At 38.4% G+C, this 24,711-nt stretch overlaps 1 protein-coding gene across 2 annotated transcripts in view; it reads left to right on the top strand.

The window, feature by feature from the left end:
- THSD7A (thrombospondin type 1 domain containing 7A) overlaps positions 1-24,711 on the top strand; it is a 294,507-nt gene that overhangs the window by 224,743 nt on the left and 45,053 nt on the right. For both annotated transcript variants that reach the window (XM_084897092.1, XM_084897093.1), the window contains exons 11-13: positions 1,554-1,657; positions 13,607-13,801; positions 15,981-16,244. In XM_084897092.1, coding sequence (XP_084753218.1) covers positions 1,554-1,657; positions 13,607-13,801; positions 15,981-16,244 — 563 coding nt within the window. The remainder of the gene's footprint in view (positions 1-1,553; positions 1,658-13,606; positions 13,802-15,980; positions 16,245-24,711) is intronic.

The raw sequence follows: 24,711 nt of genomic DNA, 5'->3' as shown, positions 1-24,711 counted from the left end.
ATCATTAAGAAAGCTAAATGCTTTCTATAGAGTTTATTCTTATAAAACTTGGCCATGTTGAACTGTGTCTCCACTACCATAGAAAGTACTGCTCTGTTTAATGCTGCCTTTTTATTGGGTCGGCAACTAAGTAATTGCGGATTTTTTAAAGAAAATCAAAGACAATTTTTTCATGGAACTAAATAACTTTATTCTGAAATATATATTGCCCATTTTGATCAATGACCTTTTGCCATCTTTCAGGCAGCATCATAATCCCACGTTCAAAAAACTTCTGGTTTTTATTAGCAAAAAACTGAATCAGGTACGATTTGACATCATCATCATTATTGAAATTTTTACCATTCAAGGAGTTTTGTAAAGATCGAAACAAAAAGTAATCAGATGGTGCAAGGTCAGGACTATATGGTGGATGTGGCAAAACATCCCAACCAAGCTCCATTAATTTTTGCCGAGTGACCAAAGATGTGTGTGGCCTTGCATTGTCATGATGGAATACAACACCTTTTCGATTTGTCAATTCGGGCCGCTTTTCTTCAACTGCATTGTTTAATTTCGTTAGTTGTTCAATGTAGACATCAGAATTGATCGTTTGGTTGGGTGGTAAGAGTTCAAAGTAGACAATTCCTTTGTAATCCCACCAAACTGATAACAAAACCTTCTTTTGATGAATATCAGCTTTTGATGTTGTTTGAGTTGGTTCACCTGGCCTGCTCCACGATCTTTTCCGCTTGATATTGTTGTAAACAACCCATTTTTCATCGCCAGTTATCAGTCGTTTTAAAAATGGATCATTTTCATTATGTTTCTTTAGCAAATCGCAGCTGCTAATGCGTTGCGTTAACTGTGATTCTTTCAGTTCGTGAGGAACCCATGTATCGAGTTTTTGAACATAGCCAAGTTGTTTTAAGTGATTTTCAATGCATGTATGTGATACATGAAGCTTCTCTGCAATCTCACGTGTTGTACTGTGACAGTCTGAATTGATTATTGCTTTGATTAGGGTGTCATCAACTTCAACTGGACGACCAGAGCGTTTTTCATCTTTGAGTGAAAAATCACCAGAACGAAATTTGGCAAACCAATTTTGACACTGCCGTTCTTTTAAGGCTTCGTCACCATAAACAGCACATAACTTTTTATGAGCTTGTGATGCATTTTCCCTTTGCGGAAATAAAAAAGCAAAATATGACGAAAATGTTCCTTTTGATTTTCCATTTTTCAACGAACGCCAAACGAAAACTACAAAACAGATCAAAAAACTTTTTTTTACTCATTAACAGCTGAATAGCCAACTATCAAATAACAAAATGTGTTTTACATTTGTACTACGTCTGCAAACCTAAAAATTCAACTGAAGCATATATGTGTGAAACCCGCAATTACTTAGCTGCCGACCCAATATAATACCTTGGAGACCTACATTACATATAGATAGGACTGAGCATCATCAAATAAATTCCTCCTTGCAGTCATGCTTCCATGTCGCCATATCCCTGATTGGCCTGGCATTTTTGCTTCCTCTCCATGAGGTTTCTTGTCCTTTCTTGTAGGTGGAAGACGCACAAATGGCGCAGGTGCCAGCTGGTCCCTTGGAGCGTGCAGCAGGACAGCCCCGGAGCACAGGAGGGCTGTGGCCCCGGACGACAAGCCAGAGGTGGGAGGCCTTGTTCCACAGCTGATTTGCTTTTCATTTATCCAACATCTCTAACCTACCCACAGGTTTGATGAGTTTGTCATTTGATGCCATGCTTGGCCAATGGAGCAGAGCAGGCACGCATCTGCTTACTACTCATTCTACATAGCACAGAAACGTGTCTTTTTAAATTGTGCCCTTTATTCTTTGGCATTAGCCTATAATTCCTCTGCTTGAATTTTTCCCTTGCTGATGTCTAGAAGACAATCATATGAAGCTCTTGAGAGGGTTATGCCACAGATTGTACACCGCAGCTTGATGTTTGTGGTGGTGGTTTGTTTGGGGATGGTGGTCTTCCATAATACTTTTGCTTGTCACCTTCATACAAAGATCCTTTGTATCCTTGCCCATCTGCATGCAGTGTAATATAATTGGTTAAGCTTCCCAGAAATTCCCAGCAATGACATCCCTAACATTGCCAGGGCAATCTCCAATTTTGTTCATAATGCAGTACAGATGTTTAAAAGGCAGGTTTATGTACTTCAACCTGCCATATGTGGACAGCGGTCTGGCTGCACTGCTAGATAACGTGGAATCCTGAAGAAATGAGTGATGGAAATGTTTCCAACTTGCCAATATTATTTACTGGGTATTTTGAATAATACGGACATTCAAAGCTTTGGACTTGTGATTTATGCATGTAGCTCCTACATACTTAAAATGTAGTTGAATATGCAATTGAAAACATTGCCACCACCTCTCTTTCATTCATAAAGACATATTTTGATCCCCCATTTGTTGTTATATATTTGATGATGCAAAAGTCTAAACATACAGAATAGAATTCCAGCCTTTGCTGCTGTGATCTGGAGCCCATTTTCTTTGCAGTAAGAAGATTGCTTCCCCAATTTGGAAAAAAAACAAAACAAAACCCTGCTACTTCTTTGAAAAAGTCTTCTATTTATATAACCATCATTTTAGAAGTCTTTATTTGAAATATAAAATTTAGTTTACAAATAATAATGACCAACTATGGACTTTTAGAAATTTATTTTATATGTTTACTTTTCATTATGTATCCTCCACCATCAGCTTTAACTAAAAAAATAACCATCTCCTTTACAGTTATAGAGATTTAGGTATTTAGAATTGAAAGTCATTCTCATTTCAACCCATTCATCGAGAAATTGGGTGATATGAGGTTTTCTTGTCAGGCCCTACTAATTCCTCCTTGAATCAAGCACACATTTTTTTCTGGTTTATTTTTATTTTATTTTTTAATTTATTGATTAAAGTATCACATATTTGTCCTCATGCCCCCCTATTCCCATCACAAACCCCTCCCCACGCATGTTCCCACCCCCCTACTGTCTGTGACCACTGGTTAGGCTCATATGCATGCACACAAGTCCTTTGGTTGATCTCTCTTCCCTATCCCACCCTCTTCTACCTTCCCTCTGGGGTCCAACAATCTGATCGATGCTGTTCTTGTTCATCAGTCTATACTGTTCATCATTTCCCTTAGATGAGTGAGCTCACGTGATACTAGAAATACACTTATGAGAACCGAAAATGAGACAAGCAATAATGGTTTTTCAAGCACACATTTGCATGTAATTTGGGCCCTACATAGAGTTTATAATGAAAACAGGTATGAGTTTGGGAATCAGGAAACACAATATTTAGTCCTTGTTCTTTCACTAATACACTGCGAGTCCTATTCATTACTTCACATATCTGGGTCTTCATCTATTTAAATGGAAAAAAAAGAAAGAAAGAAGAGAGGATTGGATGAAATGATCTTCTAGGATTATCCCAATATTCATTTTTTGCAATCTATGCACAGTTAATATTCAGGGATCCAAGTGTGTGAATTAAGATTAGGTAAAACAGCCCATATATTTACAGTCTACCACTGGAGGAAACATGAGATATGGTGGCGGCAGCACAAGCGTGAAAGCAGCTTCAGTTCCAGACTCTTTTACTCAACAACTGCAGAACCTTGTTCGTTTATTTCTTCCCTCTGAGGCTGAGAACATAATGCTCCTCAGATTGCTTTGCACATGTCAAGTCTCCATTAAATGTTAAATCCTCCCCCCTCCTCGTTCATTATGGCCCCAGTGGATGTGCACCTGGGTCAGAGCTGGCATGAGAGCAACGATATTAACATGGGTCTTTTGTAGCTTTGACATGAAGTCTGTATGAGAACTGCTCTGTCTGTGATTGGTAACCTTGTTATCTCCAAATCTGAAAACACCAGTTCATTCTTTATTTCAGGAGGCTGACTACTTTGTAGTACCTAATATGGTGACCCACTCACACGTGAAAAGGAGTATTTGGCTTCCCCCATGCTTTTCTGATTGTTTCATTCTTGCTTTCCTCTTGCTGGTTCCTCTTCCTCTGTCTGCACTTAAACAATGACTTCTAATCTTGGAATACTTGTCAGATGACTTACTCTATCTTGGCAACCTTTTCTATGCCGAGGCTATCTGAAAAGAAACATCATTTCTGCATATACTAAGAGCCCTCTTAAACTCCATATGAAGGTAATCTCTGTTGCTTGGGAGATTAACTATTTTTTTTCTTAGAACCTATGTTCATACAGAAACATGAAATGGGGAAAATCAAGAGTGTAAAAATATATTTTGCTAATGAAATACTGGCAACATTTTCTTCTTTTGATGGTCATAGCTGTTTTTAGGATTCTGCATGATTCACCTATCATATTCTTGCTTTTTTCACCTTTGTTTTTATCTGGTCAGACTTAAGAAGTGCCAACTTGTGCTATTTTTTAATGATTAAAGAAACTGTGTAGTAAGGATTAGCATCAGTCAGGAAAGACTAGAGAGAAACTGCACCCTGTCCTGTCTGGTACACCATATTACCTCATTCCAGTCCCTCATTCAACTCTGAGTGCATTCAGAAGACTGTGTAGCAAGAGCGATGAGTGTAGGGAAAGAATGAAGATGTTCAAGGCGGGGTGGGGGAGCTTACATTGGGTTAGGGGAGCGGTGTCACTGGTAGCATTATCCAACAGGTAGGAGTTAAAGGCTGATCCATTGCAAAAGCCATAATTTGAAGCTAAAGAGCTTAAGAAAGAACTAAATGGTAAGCTGAGACCGTAATATTAGAATTAGCAGAAAGGGGGTGAGGGATACAAAATAAGGTCAATTCTCTAAGCTAAGCATTTGAGGTAAGAAAAATAAAAACATTAAATATGTTCACAGAAAAGTGGGTAATTGAAGCTCTGAAGACAAGCTGGAGCCCGGGGTGACTTTGTAGAAGGCTATAAATGTCAGGACCAGTATTTTAGGCTTTGTTCAGTAAGGAAGCACCTGATGAAAGCCGTGCTTTATCTGTCAGCGTGTAGGGAATAATTTAGGAGGATAAGACACATAGGTCTGGATGCCAGCTAGTACACTATTGTAGCAATGCAAAGATGAAGCAATAGCGTCTCAGAAGCCACAGTGGTGGGAATGAGCAAAAAATAAATGGACTTTCAACATACAATAAAGTAATTTTAAGACTTAGTGGCAGGTGAGAGTGGCAGAAATAGGAATAAGCAAGTCAAAGATTTGATTCTTAAACACCAATATTTTAAGTTTGAGAATAGTTACTGCATATTGATGGAAATTCTTAGATCTGAAGCTAGAGCTGATTTTAGAGAGTGTATTTTGTATACTGTGCAGTAGAGGTGACAGCAGGGGGGCCAATTAAAAACATCCAGGTATGCATTTGAAATTTAACTATAGATATAGCTGAGGACAGAAGATAGAAATTTGGGTCAGATTTCCAGAAAGGGTTTTGCCGAAGCCATAGAAGAAACTAATGTCCCCAAAATACATCACATACAGCTAGAAAAGTGATAGTTGCATGTTACCATTAATAGATTTCTTTTCCTATAACCTGTTTGTATTTGTAGAGTGTTTAAGCATTTCTTTTTACCTAAAGAACTAAATGGTATTAACTTTAAATTACTATTTCTTTGCTATGTCAGAAATAATACCCAATGAATTAACTTCTATGATTCTGAAGGTAGAAATTTTTATCCCATCAATTTTACCAGACCATTGGTCTAGACGAGTGATCCATAAACAATGGTCTGTGTACCAAATCCAGCCCATAGTCTTTTTAAAAATATATTTTATTGAATTTCTACAGAGAGAAAGGGAAAGGGATAAAGAGCCAGAAACACTGATGAGAGAGAAATATCGACCAGCTGCCTCTTGTACACCCCCTACTGGGGATGTGCCTGCAACCAGAGTACATGCTCTTGACCAGAATCGAACCCGGGACCCTTCAGTCTGCAGGCCTACACTCTATACACTGAGCCAAACCAGTTAGGGCCCTAGCCGCCAGGGCAGCAGGGGCTGGTCAGGCTCCTTGTGGGTTTGAGCAGGAGCTGGTCTATGAGGCCAGCCAGGAGAGAGTGTACTGCCCGCTCGGCTTCCATGCAGTGTCCCTGGGCAGCCCAGAGGCCCATGCTATGCCCTTGCCAGTGGTGTCCAGCCATGCTCACCACATTTCCGCGTGGGGACTCAGGCACCATGACTCAGGCAGAGGGGGGCGCATGGGGGCCCGGGGCCCCAGGTGCTACCCAGAGTTCAGAAAGGTCACCTGGGACCTGCCCTTCCACATCAGACTCTTGCTCTTCAATTGCCAGCCATGCCTAGGGACCACACCCATGCATGAATTTTGTGCAACGGGCCTCTATTTTGTGTGTGTGTGTGTGTGTGTGTGTGTGTGTGTGTGTGTGTATTATTCCAGTGTTTATTACTTTGTGGCACATACCAAGAGTATGATACACAATTATAATAGATTTGATGCTGATATCTCTTATAAATAACTTCAAATTTGCTCTTGCTCAATCTCGGAGTAGTCTTCATGCTTCTTCTGACAAGTATACTTGCTATAAATAAGATAGAACTGGGTCAGCCCTGACTATCCTAATTCCCCAGCCTCCCTGTATCCTTGCCTGCCAAGGAGTGTCCATCATAATGTTGACTTGTCATTAACATCTGACATCAGTCTCTTTATGTGGAAGCCAGCGTGATTCAGATGTATTCCCAAATCTAGACCACAAAAATTTTTAAAAAGCACACCTTCAATCATATGCCTTACATGATAGGGCCCCTTCTTCCCTAGCAATCCTTACCCTATATCACTTATTAATAAGTTTATAAAAGGAAAGTCTACAAAGGGAAGAGTAAGTTTTCATTCTCTCCCCACCAAAATTAAATCTAAATATATTGTTAAAATGTGAGATATAGGGATTTCACTACAATTTATGCTGTTATTTTTGTGTGTGAACAAAGATGCTTAAATCTTAAGGCTTCCGTTAAGTGGCTTCAGCTATACTGATGCCCAGGTTAGTACTCTGTAGCTTAAACTCTGGCTCACTTTATTCTTTTTAAATGCTTACATTTTAGAGGCATTATTGAGGTTATGCTCAGAATGTCTGGGCCAATTTATCTTAATAACTGAGATATTAATCTGTTAATTTTAGAGATGGTTATGCAATAGGAAGGAAAAGAACAGAAGTAGAAAAGGAACTAGGTAGAAAAGAAGAAATGAGCTGGCTTTAAAGTATTTCCCTGCCACAATTTTTAAAATTTTATTTTGGCTGGCCGAAACTGGTTTGGCTCAGTGGATAGAGTGTCGGTCTCTGGACTGAAAGGTCCCGGGTTCAATTCCCTTCAAGGGCATATACCTCGGTTGCGGGCACATCCCCAGTAGGGGGTGTGCAGGAGGTGACTGGTCAATGCTTCTCTCTCATCGATGTTTCTAGCTCTCTATCCCTCTTCCTTTCGCTCTATAAATAAATAAATAAATAAATAAATAAATAAATAAAAATTCAATAAAATATATATAAAAAAAATAAAATTAAAAAAAATTTATTTTGGCTGCTGTATTTATTTGTTACCACCCAATAGTTTTTACATGCTTTATTTATATAAACTATTGTTTAAAACTTCTAATTTTTCTGTTTTTTAATTATTTCCTCTAATTTTCTAGGAACACTAGCTTCTTTGTTGATTTGGGGGTTTTATTTTTGTTTCTGTTGTTAGGAGAGCCCTGTCATAAAATGATTATTATCATTCCCTATTTTTTAAGTAGCTCATAAAATCAGCTTGACACCGTGGTGTGTCTGTGATGGGCCCTCCATGTTCCATTTGTTCTTATGCCCTTAGTTAGCCTTCCCAGATCCCAGTGTGTGTAGGGAGTGTGTATGTGTGTGGGGCGGGGGGGTTCTCTGAGCTCTCCCCTGGGAGCTGATTATCATTTCCCAGTCCCTCCTTGCACAAGGACTTTCACATATATTATGAGCATCAGTGGGCCCGGGGTTCATTGGTAACTGTTTAGGATCAATAAAAAAGAACGTGCATTTCTTTCCCCTTTCTGCCAGAATTACATTCACAACTTGTAATTAGGAAGTGTAATTTGGCAAACTTGTAATTAGGAAGTGTAATTTGGCAAACTTGCCCGGGAAAATCTCTTCCACAGAGAAAGACGAAGATCATTATATCCACCTAGCAAGCAATGGGAGTCCTCTTGCATTATTTATAAGTTCGGTCTTGTAAGCACAATTAGGTCTCATGGTAACTAACCCCTGCTCACATTAAGCTGCTGCTTTTTCATTTCTACACAATGCAGTCTCACTGTTGCTGTTTTTTCATAACACCATAGGAAAAAATCACTCCCCTAATCACTCCATCAGCTGAGCATCGTCTGTCTCCAGTGCTACCCGAACGCTGTGGCTGCGGGATAAGCCATGTTAATGCTGCTCAATTTAATAAGTCAGGTCTCAGAGCTCCTTGAACTCTTTGTCACATATAATTCAGCAGCTTTGCCTGCGTGCGGGCAGTGATCTGATTCTGAACTTCGGTGCGCACATTCTGGTTCTTGCCATTTACTTCATTCTGATTATCTGAACAAAATGTCAACACGGTCTTACCTGCTGAAGGGTCATCCCATAGACCACATGTGTCAAACACAAGGCCCGCGGGCCAAATCCAGCCCGCCAGGCCTTGCAATGTGGCCCGCACCGCGCTGTCATCACTGCACTCCGCTGTCAGTTTATGACATTGTCAGTTTATGACTGTTCAGTAAACCATTCGGCCCGTGATTTAGGCTGGATTTTAGATTTTGGCCCCTTCTCTGATTGAGTTCGACACCCCTACCATAGACCAACAGCACTTCTCCTTTTTATGCATCCTGAATAGTAAGGGAGTTTCATTCCCCTTCAAGAAAATGAAGATGAGCAGCTGCATTCTGAATTCTATTACATTCACTTCACAGCTGCTCCGGTAGCCTTCCATTTCCATACTCAGATATGCATAACACTGATATCTGTGTCCTTTCTGCTCAAACCAATGTGATCTGTTTCCTTTCATGTCAGGAACCTTTGGTGTTCTCCTCTTCAAAACAGAGCACAGAATTCGACTTACATAAAAACACTCTGGAATCGACTCTGCTTATCCTACTTATTAATCTTTTTTTAAATTTAAATTTATGGAACATTTTAATAATACATAAAAGTAAAGAGAATAATTTAGTGGGTACTTGTAGTATTAGTCACTCCCTCAGCCTCAAGTTTTTAACATGTTGCCATTCTTGGTCCTCTGCCACTCCTCACATACTTAAAAAAGATTTTGCTGGGATATTTTAAGGCAACTTCTATGTAAGAAACATGTCATCCATACATATGTAATTACTTTTTAAACCTAACAGTATTATTATAGTATTAAAATTAACAATAATTCTTTAATATTATCTAACATTCAGATTACATTTTATTTCCCCCGTTGTCTCAAAAAATGCCTTGTTTATAATTGACTAGAGGCTTGGTGCACGAAATTCATGCAATGGTAGGGTCCCTAGGCCTGGCCAGCCATCAGGGCCAATCAGGGCCTTCCAGCTGCCAGCCAGGGCCTTCCTTCATTCTGTGCCTCCCTCTAGTAGTCAGTGCTCGTGATAGCAAGTGGTTGAACTCTGGGTCGATTGAACTCTGAGGGGATGATTTGCATATTAAACTTTTATTATATCGGATTTGATTAAATTAGGGTTCATGAAGTTCTTCCCATTGCATTTAATTGGAATATTTTTTTTAAGTCCCTTTGAAACTAACAATTCTGTCTCTTCTTTTCAGACCGTTTATTTGTTTAAAAATACTGGCTTTCTTACTTATTCTTCCAACATCTCCGCAGTGTTGATGGGATGGCTTGATTCATGTGTAACTCACAAGTCAGTCACGTGGATATCTTCCTGGCTTTCAGCCTACCAGAAGCAGCCTGTCCCTGACATTTAAAAGGAGGGGTGGGGAGAGGTAGAAGAGGGTAAAAGGGGGATGAATGCTGATGGAAGGAGACTTGACTTGTAATGGTAAACACACAATACAATATACAGATGATGTACTGTGGAATTGTACACCTGAAACCTATATAATTTTATTAACCAATATCACCCCAATCAATTCAACTGAAAACCTCTTATGCCTTAAGTACAAGTACAATAAAATCATCAATACATAAATGGATATAATCACCAGGGAGTTACATATGGGATTTTACTTTACAATAATCATTTTTATATTTGCTGACCTCACTAAGAAGCTTTTATGGTGAATTATTTGTAGGGTCACATGGTTTTTGGCCCATCTTCCTAAAAAAGATCTCAGCCCAGAGAAGAACTTGCAGCATAGTGATTACGCATGAGATGTAAATGCTCCACCTGTAAATACAGATACAGTTGTCTTAGTGTATGCAGCATGCTGGTGTGCTAGGAAACCATGCCTTGTAAGATGCAGTTAAAAACATTCTGATTTTAGTGTCTTAGAAATTATTTTTAAAATTTATAAAGTTGAGAGACCAGATGATTTCCTTTCCATTTCTATTTTCCTGGCCCCCAGTAGCAGGAAACTCATTTCAGATTGCATTCCTGTGTTTGAATTGTTGCCTTTCCTCTACGCCAGAATAGAAACACGTTGAGATGTGTGATAAATTTTCAATATGTTGTACAAATTCTTGTGCTTCTACTTGTTTGCATAACATGGCCTGAGTAATTCTCTCAAAGCACATTGTCTAAAATCTCTGATAAGGAGAGTGGAGTGCTGAGTGGGTTCTCAGAACAGATATGTGAATTTTACATATTTTTTTTTCTTTCCAACTAGTCATAATATTAAAGATTTTATGTACTGCAGGTGTATAGAGAAAAGAACTTTAGATTTTTGTAAGTAGTTTATATAGATCTACCCAAGAGTAATTTATTTCTGGAATTATGGTAGTGATTTTATTTTGCTATTTTTTATTACTTAATGTGATGATAATTGGAACAGTTCTGAAATACAGTTGGTGAAAAAGAACTGTATTAGAGAGAGAACCTGAGTGGAGAACATAAGGCAACTTCATTTAGTTTCTCAGAAGATTTATAACCAGGTCTCTGTTTCAGAGAGCCAAATTGGATGAGTAGGTAAAAGTAGTCTTATTTCAAGGAACCCACATTTAGTCCTGTAATTTTTTTTTAGTTATAAACAGTGTGACCTGCTTCCAAGCTAAGAGTTCTGATATGGTCAAAGCTCTTATTTTCCAAATGTGTCATTCTTGGGATTCCTGCAGAGTAGAAAATCTAAAATCTAAAATATCTTCCTCTTTATCAATCCTTCCTCGTTAGCCTCCTTGGGGCAGCTCTGCTCACAAGCCACCAAAGCTTGCTAAGTTTGAAGTGTTTAAGGAATCAACCCTGCTTCCACAGGTTTTGCAATAACTGCAAAAATCTTATTAGAATAATAAGCTCATTAGAATACCACATCACACGGACTCCTTCTACACCCACAGATGACTTTCTCCCAAGCTCTGTGGATGCTCTTTTTGTACAGGGCCACTCTCTGTACAGATCCCTCGGAGCTCCAAGTTTAGAGCTTCCTTAGCTCATTCCCACATGCTCAGCCATTGTTTCCCTCCACTCGGCACCATGCCAGGGTGATTGGGTGCCAGAGGACTTTTCATCTTAGCCACAAGTTTTGGCCAATCCCTCCTTGTGCCTTCAGTGCTCAAGCCTAGTGGACCTTCAACTTGAATGTGCATAAGGAAATCTGAGCAGCTTGAAAAAAAAAATCCATATTCCTTCACCCCACAGACAGAACTCTAGTGCAGGAGCTCTGGAACGAATCCAGTATTCTCCACCTTTAAGAGCATTCCAGGCCTTTCTGATGCACGTGGAAATATCTGATCTACTTGAGCAGTGGTCTCCATCCACGGTTACACACTTGAATCAGTCAGGAAGTTTTAAAAAGATGCCAATGCCCAGGGCCCTGCCCTCCATCACTTAAATCAGAATGTTTGAGTTAGGTAAAGGTGTGGACATGTCCCAAAGGCTATCCAGGTGATTGTAATCTCAAGTTTGATTTGAGACCCACTACCTCAGGTTGGTATGATCAACACAGATCACCAGACAGTTCCTCTCCCACGGGGTAAGTGTCTCTTTGGGACCATTCATGGTTTTTCCTATCATATGAACCTTCATAAATTACTGTCTACTAGGCTTTTGTATCTTTAAAATTTAGGGAACCCTGTTCTTTTCATAAAATTGGCCCTTCCAAGGTTCTAAATACTAAATGAAGAGATACTTATAAGCTAAGAAATAGGTGAGAATCCATCTACATTTGCACAAGTATGAACTTTTTTCGGTAGAAATTGCAATAACTTACAGTAATTGTCCATAAGCCTTCCCTTGCTAGAATTGTTAGATCCTTACACACACCCCATCACACAGTCCTGAACTACTAGGTGTTATGTTTATGTATACAGATTCCGAGAGTGTTGTATAACCAGAGGCTTTCTGTGCCCCCTTCACTGTAATTTGGGGTCAAAAATATCAGGCCTCTTTACCTTAGTTTCATAATGACAGAATCCTGAGCAGGCAGAGATCAGCAGCCGTTTCAGCCTAGCCCATAAATCTGAGAGGCCCTGTAAATCAGCCGGACTAACACCATTTAAGCTCGTTCAGTAAAGACTTAACTTTAGGGCCAACGTATTATATAAACGTTTCCTCTGCCTCCTCAGTAAGTGAATGAATTATTTTAAAACCAACAAGGAAAAAGGCAGAGGAAGTAAAGGTGTTTTAACCATCACTTGTTATTGGTCTTTTTTTAATACTTGTTCACCTTCAAGCAGTTTTACATCTATCGATACATTTAAAAAGTAATGAAACTATGACATGGTTAATAGAAATCAGTAAGACAATATCTTGGGGAAATAACATATACAAATTAAAATGATTAATTTATCACACCATTTTTTAAGGGTCCAAATGTAGTTGTAGAAATATCAATTATGGTATGATAGATGAAGGTTGCTGAAAGTTTTTATTTTATTTTTGAATTTTTGGTTGAGATTTATGTGTGCTAAGAGTGAGGGGAATGATATGGAATTTGACACTGCCCCTCTCATTAACCACTCCGAAGCCATCCCAACAAACTTCTAATGTAAAAAGTCAAAAAACAAAAATATGCAAATGCAGCTTCAGGACAAATTCCATAAGCATCCCCTTTCCACCCAACCCACCAACTCATTTGCTGCCACTAAGCCCCTTCTGTCTAGGAATCCTAGAGTGGCCAATGAGGTAAAAGCAATTATTAGAGGTGGGCGGTGTCTCCCAGCCCCTCTGTCAATAGCCTGTGTTCAACATAAACTGTTATCAGATCCCATATTTGCTCTTAAATAATTCATGCCTCAGTATACCTCACATGTGACTTGAAAGTCTTCCTAGCATCTAATAAAAACCAACGAGGGTTAGCTGTGATTTTTTTTTTTAAACCTACACCATCAATTATCGCAAACACTTCTACTAGATTTCTGCTGCAAATAAAGGATAAAGAGAGGATTCCTCTGCTTAAGAGAATGTTAATTCCTAAATTGTGGAGTAATTACAGACATCCAGTTTGCTATAAACAGTTCTCTGCTTTTCCTCTAGCCATTACCTGTCGAAAGCAAGACGGAGGGCAGGCTGGCATCCACGAATGCCTCCAGCACGCAGGCCCGGTGCCAGCCCTCACCCAGGCCTGTCAGGTCCCCTGCCAAGACGACTGTCAGTTTACCAGCTGGTCCAAGTTTTCCTCATGCAATGGAGACTGTGGGGCAGTCAGGACCAGAAAGCGCGCTATTGTTGGTAAGAATAATTAGCTGGAGTGCCTAAGTCACCACTTGTCAAGGTAGAAAAACACAAAGCAGTCAGACCAAGGGAGTCCCGACGATGCATTTGGAAAATGCACAGGTATGCCTTATCGTTGGTATACTTACACCTAATACATCACCAGTGGATTTGGATGTGGGTTTTACTGTGAGTTGGCAGCAACAGACACATTGTAATTTTAGCACAAAGACAAAGTGGCCTTGAAAATCAAACTCCATCGCCTGTACAACATGTGGAAGGTTATTTTTTGTTTAAATATGGACTTTCGGTGAATTGCCTACAGACTCTGAAGGGCCGGGAGAAAAGGTCTTTGGGAACACGAGGAAATGTTGCCCGTTCATTTTTTAAGCCCATTCTCCCTGTCAGGGCCTCGGATTATCCTGGAGGAGGACAGTGACGTTAATTCTGTGTCAGAGCACTGCGTTTTGAAAGGCAGTCACAGTGACAAAAAGCAGTGATATAATGAGCAAGAACAGGAGACATCGTACTGACCTACACCCTGGTGCATTCAAAAAGTCTGTCAGTTGGCAAAAGAAACCTAAAAATATTGGTGCTAGCTGACTACTCAGAATTTAAAAGTTATAAAATAAGCCAGCTGTCATAACCAAAAAAAGTATATAAGCTAGCTTACGAAAGCTACAGATACATATATGTAAAATATATCTATTAGTGGTATTTAATATAATTTGTCTATAAGATTTAAAATAACAAATATAAATATATGTTATCTAATTAAAATGATGATATATAATTTTAAGCATGTATTACTGTTATACCTGAGTTGTTGTTGTGTTTTTTTTAAATATGTTCTATTGATTTTCTACAGAGAGGAGGAGAGAGGGACAGAGAGCCAGAAACATTGATGAGAGAGAAACACCGACCAGCTGCCTCTTGCACACCCCCCACAGGGGATGTGCCCGCAACCAATGCACATGCCCTTGACCAGAATCGAACCTCGGACCTTCCAGTCCTGAGCCAAACCAGCCTCGGCCTGAGTTGTTTATCTTAAAAGGGGCTTTATTTACATTTATATATAAACAATCTCTAATATTTTTCCTCATATTAAATATCTTCACTTTGAATATTATTGATACCTATGTTAATCACAAGTATATCAAAATGATTATTCTTCAGAAATGCTGAAAGGGGCAAAATCATAATCAGAAAAGTAAATACAAAAAAAGTAAAAGCAAATGCAAATTCTCAATTTCTCAATTCCCTAGATAGCTATACCATCTATTTGAACTAACAAAAAAAGCTGTGAAGTTCAGGCAGTGACTCCCTCTCCCATTTCATCTTTGTGCACATTTACAGGAGAAATTACTATGGTTACCTCCCACCTCCCCGTCAGTGAGAACACATGATCATTTGGGAAGATTTTGAGCATTATTTATTTATTTCTTTATTTCTTTATTTATTTTAATATATTTTATTGATTTTTCTTACAGAGAGGAAAGGAGAGAGATAGAGAGCTAGAAACATCGATGAGAGAGAAGCATCGACCAGCTGCCTCTTGCACACCCCCTACCGGGGATGTGCCCGCAACCAATGTACATGCCCTTGACCGGAATCGAACCTGGGACCTTTCAGTCCGCAGACCGACGCTCTACCGCTGAGCCAAACCGGTTTCAGCTATTTTGAGCATTTTTTAAAGAGTATAAAATTCACCACAACAGTTAGAACCTTATTATAATGGGTATTTTTAAATCAGCTATTTCTTTTCATTGATTTCAGAGAGGAAGGGAGAGAGAGAGAGATGGAAATATCAGTGATGAGAGTGAATCACTGATGGGCTGCCTCCTGCATGGCCTCCAATGGGGATTGAGCCTGCAATCCAGGCAGGTGCCCCGACCAGGAATCGAACCATGACTTCCTGGATCATAGGTAGACACTCAACCACAGAGCCACACCAGTCAGGCAAATAAGCTATTTTTACATGAAAAAATAAATAAAAATACATTTTTTTTTCCACTATGGAAATCACCCCATACTCACAAAAGCCTAGATAGAAAGCCCTGTGAGGTGAGAAAACAGTGTTTATTTACAGACTACTGTTGACTATGGCTCAAATGGACAAAGGAAGTTTAAGAAAGGAGAAGACGTAGGGAAGGCTTGAAATTAACAAGGGTACTTTCCAACTTATTTTTCTCCACAGGCAAAAGCAAAAAGAAGGAAAACTGTAAAAATTCTCAGGTGTACCCGCTGATGGAGACTCAGTACTGTCCTTGCTTCAAGTACAACGCCCAGCCCGTGGGGAACTGGTCAGACTGCATTTTGCCGGAGGGGAAAGCGGAAGTGCTGCTGGGGATGAAAGTCCAGGGAGACGTCAAGGAGTGCGGCCAGGGCTACCGTTACCAGGCCATGGCTTGCTACGACCAGAACGGCCGGCTGGTGGAGACGTCCCGGTGTAACAGCCACGGTAATCCCGCTTCCCTCCCGTGTTAAACACGTCTGCCTGTGGGGGTGGAGGTAACATGCACGTGCATGAGAATGGAGGGAAAGGAAGGTCTCCAGAATTATGTTCTAAGTGGGACACTATGGGACACCACACTGTACGTACGTCACTTATATGTAACGGGACATTAGGTAGCACTTGTCTCGTTGTCCAGGAGTTGGCAGTGAAGCCAAAGAAGGCTTACAGGTAGTAGGCACATGCTGCCAGAGCCGCCTCTGGGATTAAGAGTCTGTTGAATAGACCCAACCAGCCCCAACAGCTGCACCAGAAGGGAGACAGGTTTCAATTTAATTTGAAAACAGAGTTTTAAACTAGGCAAACTTTTAATGACCAAACTGGCAAGATTTGCAATGTGCCTAAAATGTCATTAAGTCTCAGAGAAGAAAGATTGAAAGCCATAATTGGTGAAAACTCAAACATATCCTATCTACTGCTCTATTAAGGTGAGGTTGACAAAAAAAAGTACATTCTCTTAGGAAACTGTGCCCACTTTTGATTTCTAAACCAAAAGGTAGGGAGGGGGAAAGAAAGGAGGGAGGAAACAATAAAAACTAAAATACAGTAATAATAACTGAGTTGCCAAAAGTTAGTGAAGAGTGACCATTTTTGACCAGTATATTTAGTGAACTCTTTGGTTCCAAGTCTTAATATAGGCAGTCTTAAACAATGTTTCTCCATTATTCTTTTATTTTAATACAGCTGTCTTTTTATAATGTCATGAGATCAGTTTACCGTGGGTCAGCCTGAAACACAGATGTCACATATTTGTAGACACTGGACAATGATCCTCCTCCCTTCTTCAGGGAGTTGGCCTAGAAAGATGGGTCAAATGACCAGCAAGAGTGTCCATGGCAGTTACCTTCCAATGTTGCTGAAAAACAATTCTATCCCAACGGTCTTCCTCTAGTTTTATTATATGGTTCAGAAAACAATATGAAGTAATTGGACCACCTCCCATTTACAAACCATCAAGGTATCATAGTGACACAGTTATTGGAATCTTTTACACATGGTCTTACAACAAAGTTTTCAAAAGCTTCATTCTGTTTTTTTTTTTAACCTAATCTTATAGTTTTTGTTTTATCAAAGTATAGTGATATAAGCCCCAAGGATGTTGAAGCTCTAGATATAAGTATGTTTCAGGTTAATATATGTGCCTTGCTAAGTTTTATATTATTCCATACACTTAGAACAATTAAAGAAAAAAGAGTTTAGTGTTTATAATAGGCATACTTTGAGAAACACCTCTAAGTATAACTGAGTATTTTATCCTCTATATCAAATAACATAGTGTGCTGCATATTAGATACCAGGAAAATACAAATGCAGTTCTCATTCCGAGATGATCGGATGATAATATATACGATCATAATTAGTCATTAAAATGTAAAATTGAAGATCACTTGAGAAATATGTTTCTCTTGGAATGCAGCATGTAAGTGTTTGCTCACATTTCAAATTGTTATACATAGTGAATCACCAAGATAGTCATTTGTTTTTCACATAACCTGTGAGCTTTCAGAATGATTCTCATATATTCTCACTTTTACCCTGATCTGCTAATTAGATGCAAGAGTGCTTCCGTCAGCCACTTAACAGTCAATCTTATTTTCAGAAAAAGCTTTAAAAATATCCTGGGACTCTCACAAAAATGCTTGATCACTTAAAAAAAACTAAAAGCACAAAAATATCTGAAGTTGTCCAAAGGCAGTAGACTTCCTAACTTAGCACTGTCGATTCAAAGCAGCAAGAAAGCAGTACTGTATTCGGAAGAAAAGTAAATATAGAAAAAGGATGGGTCCATGTTGGCAGTCAACTTCATGAGGGTTGGGAAAGGATCTATGATCCTTTACTAAATGAACTGTTCCAGTTTAGTTCTTTGCATCTGTCCAAGGTTATTCATTGTTTATTCCATCTGATCTATGATAGATAACCAGTGGAATATTTTAATGTTTACTAACATATTTACTCAAAGTAAAGTCTGAGGAAATTGAATCTCTACTGCCTCATTCCTTTGGAAATTACTACTTTTTAAATATAGGTTCTGTTGATTCTGATGGTGTCGGTGGAATGCTATAACTTTGTCATTCTGTCCTAGGTAAGCTCTAAATTGCATTTTTATGTCCACTGCCTTCTCTCAATCAAATCAGCTTTTCAGATAGTTGCTTTCAGGAAAAAAGTTTCCTCCTACTTTCAGTTGAAATATAAAATGAATTACCACATGTATACAGTACAGAGACACGGATTCCCTATTCAATAATGGCCCTAGGGAATTTCTGTTTAATTTGCGTTGTCCATCTATGAGTCATATTACCAGTTATTATACTGACAAAGCAATTTTACTTTTGCCAGTTTAATTATATTATTCTAAGCCATTTCCCATGTGGTAACTCTTTTTTTCAATGTCTTGACTTGTGGAACAATTCTATTATGTCTGGGATTCCTCATAATAATGGACTGTGTATTGAAAAGTGATACACACAGACTCTAAAAATCAGATCTTGAAGAATGCTTTGGGAGCCACATACATATTCATCCATCCTCATACATGGTATTAAATACAATTCCTGAACAAATGTTGATATATAAGTACATTTTGGGCATTTATCCTAAAAAGATAATACAAATTATACACATTTCCTTTTTGTATGGTATCACTATAGCAACAGATTTTAAATTCCTCTAAAACCAAATGAAACAGTTTCTGCTCACTGCTGGAATGCTCTGAGAATTTAAATGATATCGATTCACTAGAAATGTACTCAGTGCCTGACCACATAGTTTGTACTAGATACTTCTTAAGTTAATAATTTTTAAGATTTCACGGGACAGGAGGTGGAATTTCTGAAACTTTCTGTTATATATTTAATCTCGATACTTTATTTAACCTTTATATTTTAAAGAATCTTAGAGGTAACCTACCTGATGCAAGATACGTGTATACAAGATTTCCATTTGCACATGAGGGATAGAGTTTTACATGCTGCCCCTCAACTCTGCCCCACTGTCCCCAAAACCCTTATCCTTCTCTACATTTTGTATCTCCAAAGCATGCATCATTCTATAACATAGCATATAATTCACTTATTTATTATGTTTATTGTCTATGCTTTATCTCCTGCACATGAATTCAGATGGATGAGGAGATCCTGGACTATTTCAGTCACTGAAGTAGCCCCAGCACCTAGAACTGTAGGTGCTCCGTGAATATGTGTAGAATGAATGAATGAGTGAAGGGCTGGAGAGAATTTTTGTGGCTGCATTTCATTCACAATCAGGTTTGGACGTTTTTTTTTTTCCCCAGACTGTCCTTCCCTCTGTGTCACATTTCTGGGAAATAATTAGAAAGGTCACTGAGAACAACTAAAATCTGTGGAATAAGAGCTATGAAGTTTCTGTATGAAGATACTTCTCAAATAGCTATGCTTCTCTCTGCCTACTTAATGGGAGAAGAAATAACAGTCACACACCCACCCCACTGAATTAATCCTGTAATATCAACATTGACAAGTTTCTTTATTGCCACTTAGAGCTTATTCAGAATTGCCTAATTTGTATAACACCAGATTTGGACAACAGCTTTCCCTCTTGTTTCATATTAGTCGTTGTGACGAGTTGCATTTTCCCAGACTGTTTACACAACCTGTGTAAACCTGTGTTTGCCAGCCTGTGTTAATCAAGAGTGTGGGATGTTTATTTAACTCTCTTTGTTCCCACTCATCTTTCCTTGAGAAAATAAGGACTAACATTTTTATTAGCTTTATATATATACATTTTAGGGCACTATGTGTAACTCAGAGTACAGCTGATAAAAATAATTAGTATGCCTATAGGGAGAGTAGATTCTAAAGATAACCTACCTGACCGCTCAATTATAATATAACAGGGATGTATTACTTTCTGTAATGGGATTCTATAGAAGTTTATCTAAGTTTAACATTAGAGGTTAATTAGAAACAAAATTGAATGAGAAATTGCTCCTTATATAGCGGGTGCTCTTATTTGAGAAAAAGCACGTTTAATTACAGCACGTAAATGGGCAGAAAAGGCTATAAACAGAATCTTGTAAACAAGCCAGAATGGAGTGCTGGATGCCTCTGAAAAGCATTTTCAATTGATATTGTTTATTTAATGTCTAATTCATGTCAGAATTCAAAACTTCCTTTTAATAACACACATATGGCTAGTGTTGCTTTTGCAGTTATCATTCACAATGGAGATGTTTTTCTTTTCAAATGTAAAAGAGAAGCAGGGGATGAGGGACAAATTTTTCCTGAGCTAATAGTTGCAAGTTTAAAGAACCAGGGTGAAAAAGAAAAGGACTATTCTGGACACTTGAGTACAAAAAAAAAAAAAAAAAAAAAAGCAATTGCCTAGGGTTGGATTAAAATGCGGATGCATACCAGCAATATTCTCGGACTCCCTGAAGGAGCACTGTGGAGGTGATGATGAGAGAGACTTTATTTGGAAGTTTTCCTGCAGCTGCCGCTCTTGTCAGGGGTGATAGAAAACCACCTGATGTTAGTTCCACGTCCTGGAGACCACAGCTCAGCTATTACTTAGCAACATGGTTTTCAAACGGGGCTCCACAGAGCCCCTCAGGCCTGGCTGTCAAACATCGCTTCCAGTATATGCCATACACGGATTGGACTTTCTTTCCAGCTTTTTAGGAAGAAAACGTTCTGCAACATAAAAATAGATTTAACTGCCGTAAACATTATTCATTCTTTGCAACAATAAAAAAAAAATGGATCTTTGCCTTTATCAACAATTTCTGCTACTTTATTTTACTCTATCCTTTCCATTGGCTTCTGACCCCTTCTTCTCCCTCATGCCTTACAGAAGTGGTAGCACCAATTTCAGTAGAATGATGAGAGTGTAATCTTTCTGAAATCTGTGCTAATTTTAGTGATATAACCAGATTGTTCATTACTTACGTTGTGATGTAAGTTTTCATAATTAATACAGATGCTAAATGACCTGTGTAAATCCACGAATATACTATAGTCCTATATGTTAGTAAAGCCCTGAAAACCCAAAATATTTTTTTAAAGCTTTATACCTCATAGTTGAGTTTAGTGTCATTCCTAATATGTAGGTCTTTTTCTCCTTTAGAGCATCATCACAATGGTCATATAGGAAATAAGGCTTATACACAGGGGCTTGCTTTTATAAGTGAAGAAGGCATTCATTATTAGACACAGATCTATGGACTCAAAAAAATAACCTCAGAATGCCCAAACAAATGTGGTGTGGGCAGTTAAATTTCAATGTGAAAGAAAAACATTTTCTTATATTTACTCTCCATGTTTATCCCATCTATATATATAAAAGCATAAGTGGCCATTCGACTAATAGCTATGACATGCACTGACCACCAAGGTTCAGACACTCTGACCAGTAGATTAACTTGCTGCTGGGGTGTGGTAGATTAGGACAGGGCACGATGAGCCAGACATACCCATCCCCAGCCCTGATAGTGCACTGGTGGGGCCCCTCAGCCTGGCCTATGCCCTCTTATAATCCGAGAGGGCAATGTCGGAGAGTCAGTTTTGGCCTAATCCCCACAGGCCAGAGTGACCAGGCCGAGGGACCCCACTGGTGCACAAATTCGTGCACCTGGCCTCTAGTTTCTTCATAATTGCATTGAAGGTCAATTTAGCCCTCAGAAGAAATTTTTTTCACTTCCATTAAAAATAGCCATTTAAAAAAGCAACCTTAAGTTGATCCACATAACAGTTTTCCCTCCCTTTGCCATAAGTTTAAGCTTTAAAGTTTTAAGACTTTTAAGCATATCTTATAATTTAAGAAGAAGACTCTCCTAAGTTTGGGGGTTTTATTTGTTTGTTTGCTTTTACGTTTTTTCGTATTTGGAAATGGACATAAGAAGAATTACTTGAAAAATATTAAAACTCTGTCCAGCTCAAAACATGAATCCAATTTTAAGGCATTATAATTACCTACTATGGATGATCTATTTCTCCCTTGTTCAGTGGGATGCTATAGGAAAAAGTCATGAACCACAGGAATGCAGTGTCTGAGTTATCTTCTTAGAGATTCACATTAGCCAAAAAGGAAAGCCCAGGGAAAAGAGCCTTGGTTAACAAGTTTAATGCATTAATTTTCTAACTCACTTGACCACAGAATGCTTTTTGTAAAATTTATGTTTAATACTTATTATAATCCACCAGAACCGGTTTAAAGATCATCCTTTGGAAATGCTTCCATGACAATATATGATTTTCATTGATTTGAAAGAACAGAGCTTTGTTAATATTAGATGAAGTTAAAAATAAATTGCTCTAATTAGTTTCAACGTTCATTTTTTTCCATTACTTCATCTTCATAATCTGAACACTCAATAAAATACATTTATATTGCTTACAAAATCCTATTCCCAAAGTGAGTTTTGTAGAACTTATCTCTGATGTTTAATACATTATTGGTTAGAATTTTAAATGTTAAATATGGGGAGAAAGTCAGTAAATGCCTTAATGCATCCCCCAGATTTTTATTTTGGTTGAATGGGTAAACTATAAATACAGTTCTTACAGAAATAAAAGTACTTACGTCCTTTTAAAATAAAGTAGAGTTCCGCTACATGCCCATTGTGATGATGCTTTGAAGGAGAGAGAGTTGAATGCAATTCCAGCATTCCCTCCCTAGAGTTAGGCCGACCATCACAGGCTAGGGCTCAGGTCTCTACTTGACTGTTCTCACTTCAGACATCAGCTACAACTTCAGTGAACCACAGATTAACTTTATTATTGAAAAGCTGGCCACAGATTGGGGGGTTCTCACCACCCCATCAGGTCCATTAGTTTACTAGAATGACCTAGAGAACTCGGGAAAGAACCATACTTACATATACAGTTTTATTATAGCAAAAGGACACAATCATAACCATCCAAAATAAGACACAAAGGCAAGGTCTTGTGAGGTCCCCGAAACAAGGCTTCCATGTTCTTTTTCATGGCACCAGGAGGCATCACCCTCCCTGCACATCAATGTTTATAATCAACCAGAAAACTAACCTGAGCTTTGGTGTCATTGTTATTGGGGTTTCGTCACGTAGACATGATGGAAGGAATCATTGATCACATGGTGGGTTGAACTCAATCTTCCCACCCCAGAGGTTGGTCAGATATCATGCAGCTTAAAGTTCCAACACTCTAAACACCTGCTTTGTCTTTAAATTCAATCAGTCTCCCTCCCACCAACATCCTTTTTGCATAAACTCGTGTTATACAAGGGCCCCCCCATGAATAGCAATGATACTCTTACCACTCAAGAAATTTCAGGGCTTGGAGACTACTTCCCAGTAACCAGGGCCAAAGATCAACCTAATTCTTTATTATACAACAGAAAGCTTTACAATTTGCTATAAGAAATGACCTTGATAATGAACTTATACAGAGATGTATCTATGAATCTGAATGTGCCTTATCATTGGATAAGCTTCCAGTATTGGAATAATATCAACAAAACCCCACAGCCTTTAACACTGATGTTGAAATTTCCTGAATCTTTTAAGTACTTAGCAGAATGGAGAGATATGCCTTCATATGTATATAAAACAAATAAATATAAATAAAATTAAAATAGCATTGCACTGCAGTAATATCAATTTATCAGAACACTTCTCTATGAAAATTTTAATTGCCCAGTGTTGATTCCAACATTCAATTACAAAAGTTTGGTTATACACATAGTTGTTTGGTTTCCCTGAGTTATCTAGTTATCAGCTTTTAATATATAATTACAAAAGAATATCATGTTCATTTGGGACTATTTTTTAAATACTTTAAACCCACACAGACAACAATAGATAAATTCGTAGATAAATGCTCTCATTCTTGATTGTAATCATATGTATACAATACACATTTAAGTAGGAGAGATTTTTTTGAGGTCACTTTGGGGATTAATCCAGATGTTTCACATATAGTGCCAGTGTTGCTTATTCGCACAGCTGTAAGTCAGAACCAGACAATGTTTTTTCATGTGTTTTTAAAATGATTTCTTTACTCTATCAACAGTGTACCTTTCAACAGCACAATGTTAATAGTTGTGAAGGTTGTTGACAGCTACTTTATCTGCAATTCACACTTCAAATGAATGAGGTGATATATCTAAAAGGCAGTATGTCCTCTGGTCACCCCTTTAAGGCTGCTAGTGTTTTGCATCCATTTCGACCTCAAAGAACAGTCAAAGAATACAAAAAAATATGACCAGAAGTCAGGAGTTTGATTTTTTCATGTGTCAAATTCAGTGTTGAACTGCTAAAAAGTTTTAACACCCTAATTGTGAAGTCATTTATTTTATTCCAGTATTCCTCAGACGCCATAAATTGCTACAAGATACCAGCAGTTATTTAGCCTTAAAACACATCAAATGTTTCTGTCTTTCTATACCCATGACTGTTGGGTGT

This window comes from Pipistrellus hanaki (assembly GCF_964339955.1).
Source record: "Pipistrellus hanaki genome assembly, chromosome: 10".
NCBI lineage: Eukaryota > Metazoa > Chordata > Mammalia > Chiroptera > Vespertilionidae > Pipistrellus > Pipistrellus hanaki.
Note: the sequence above shows the minus strand (reverse complement) of the source record. Positions and strands in the feature narration are given on the sequence as shown.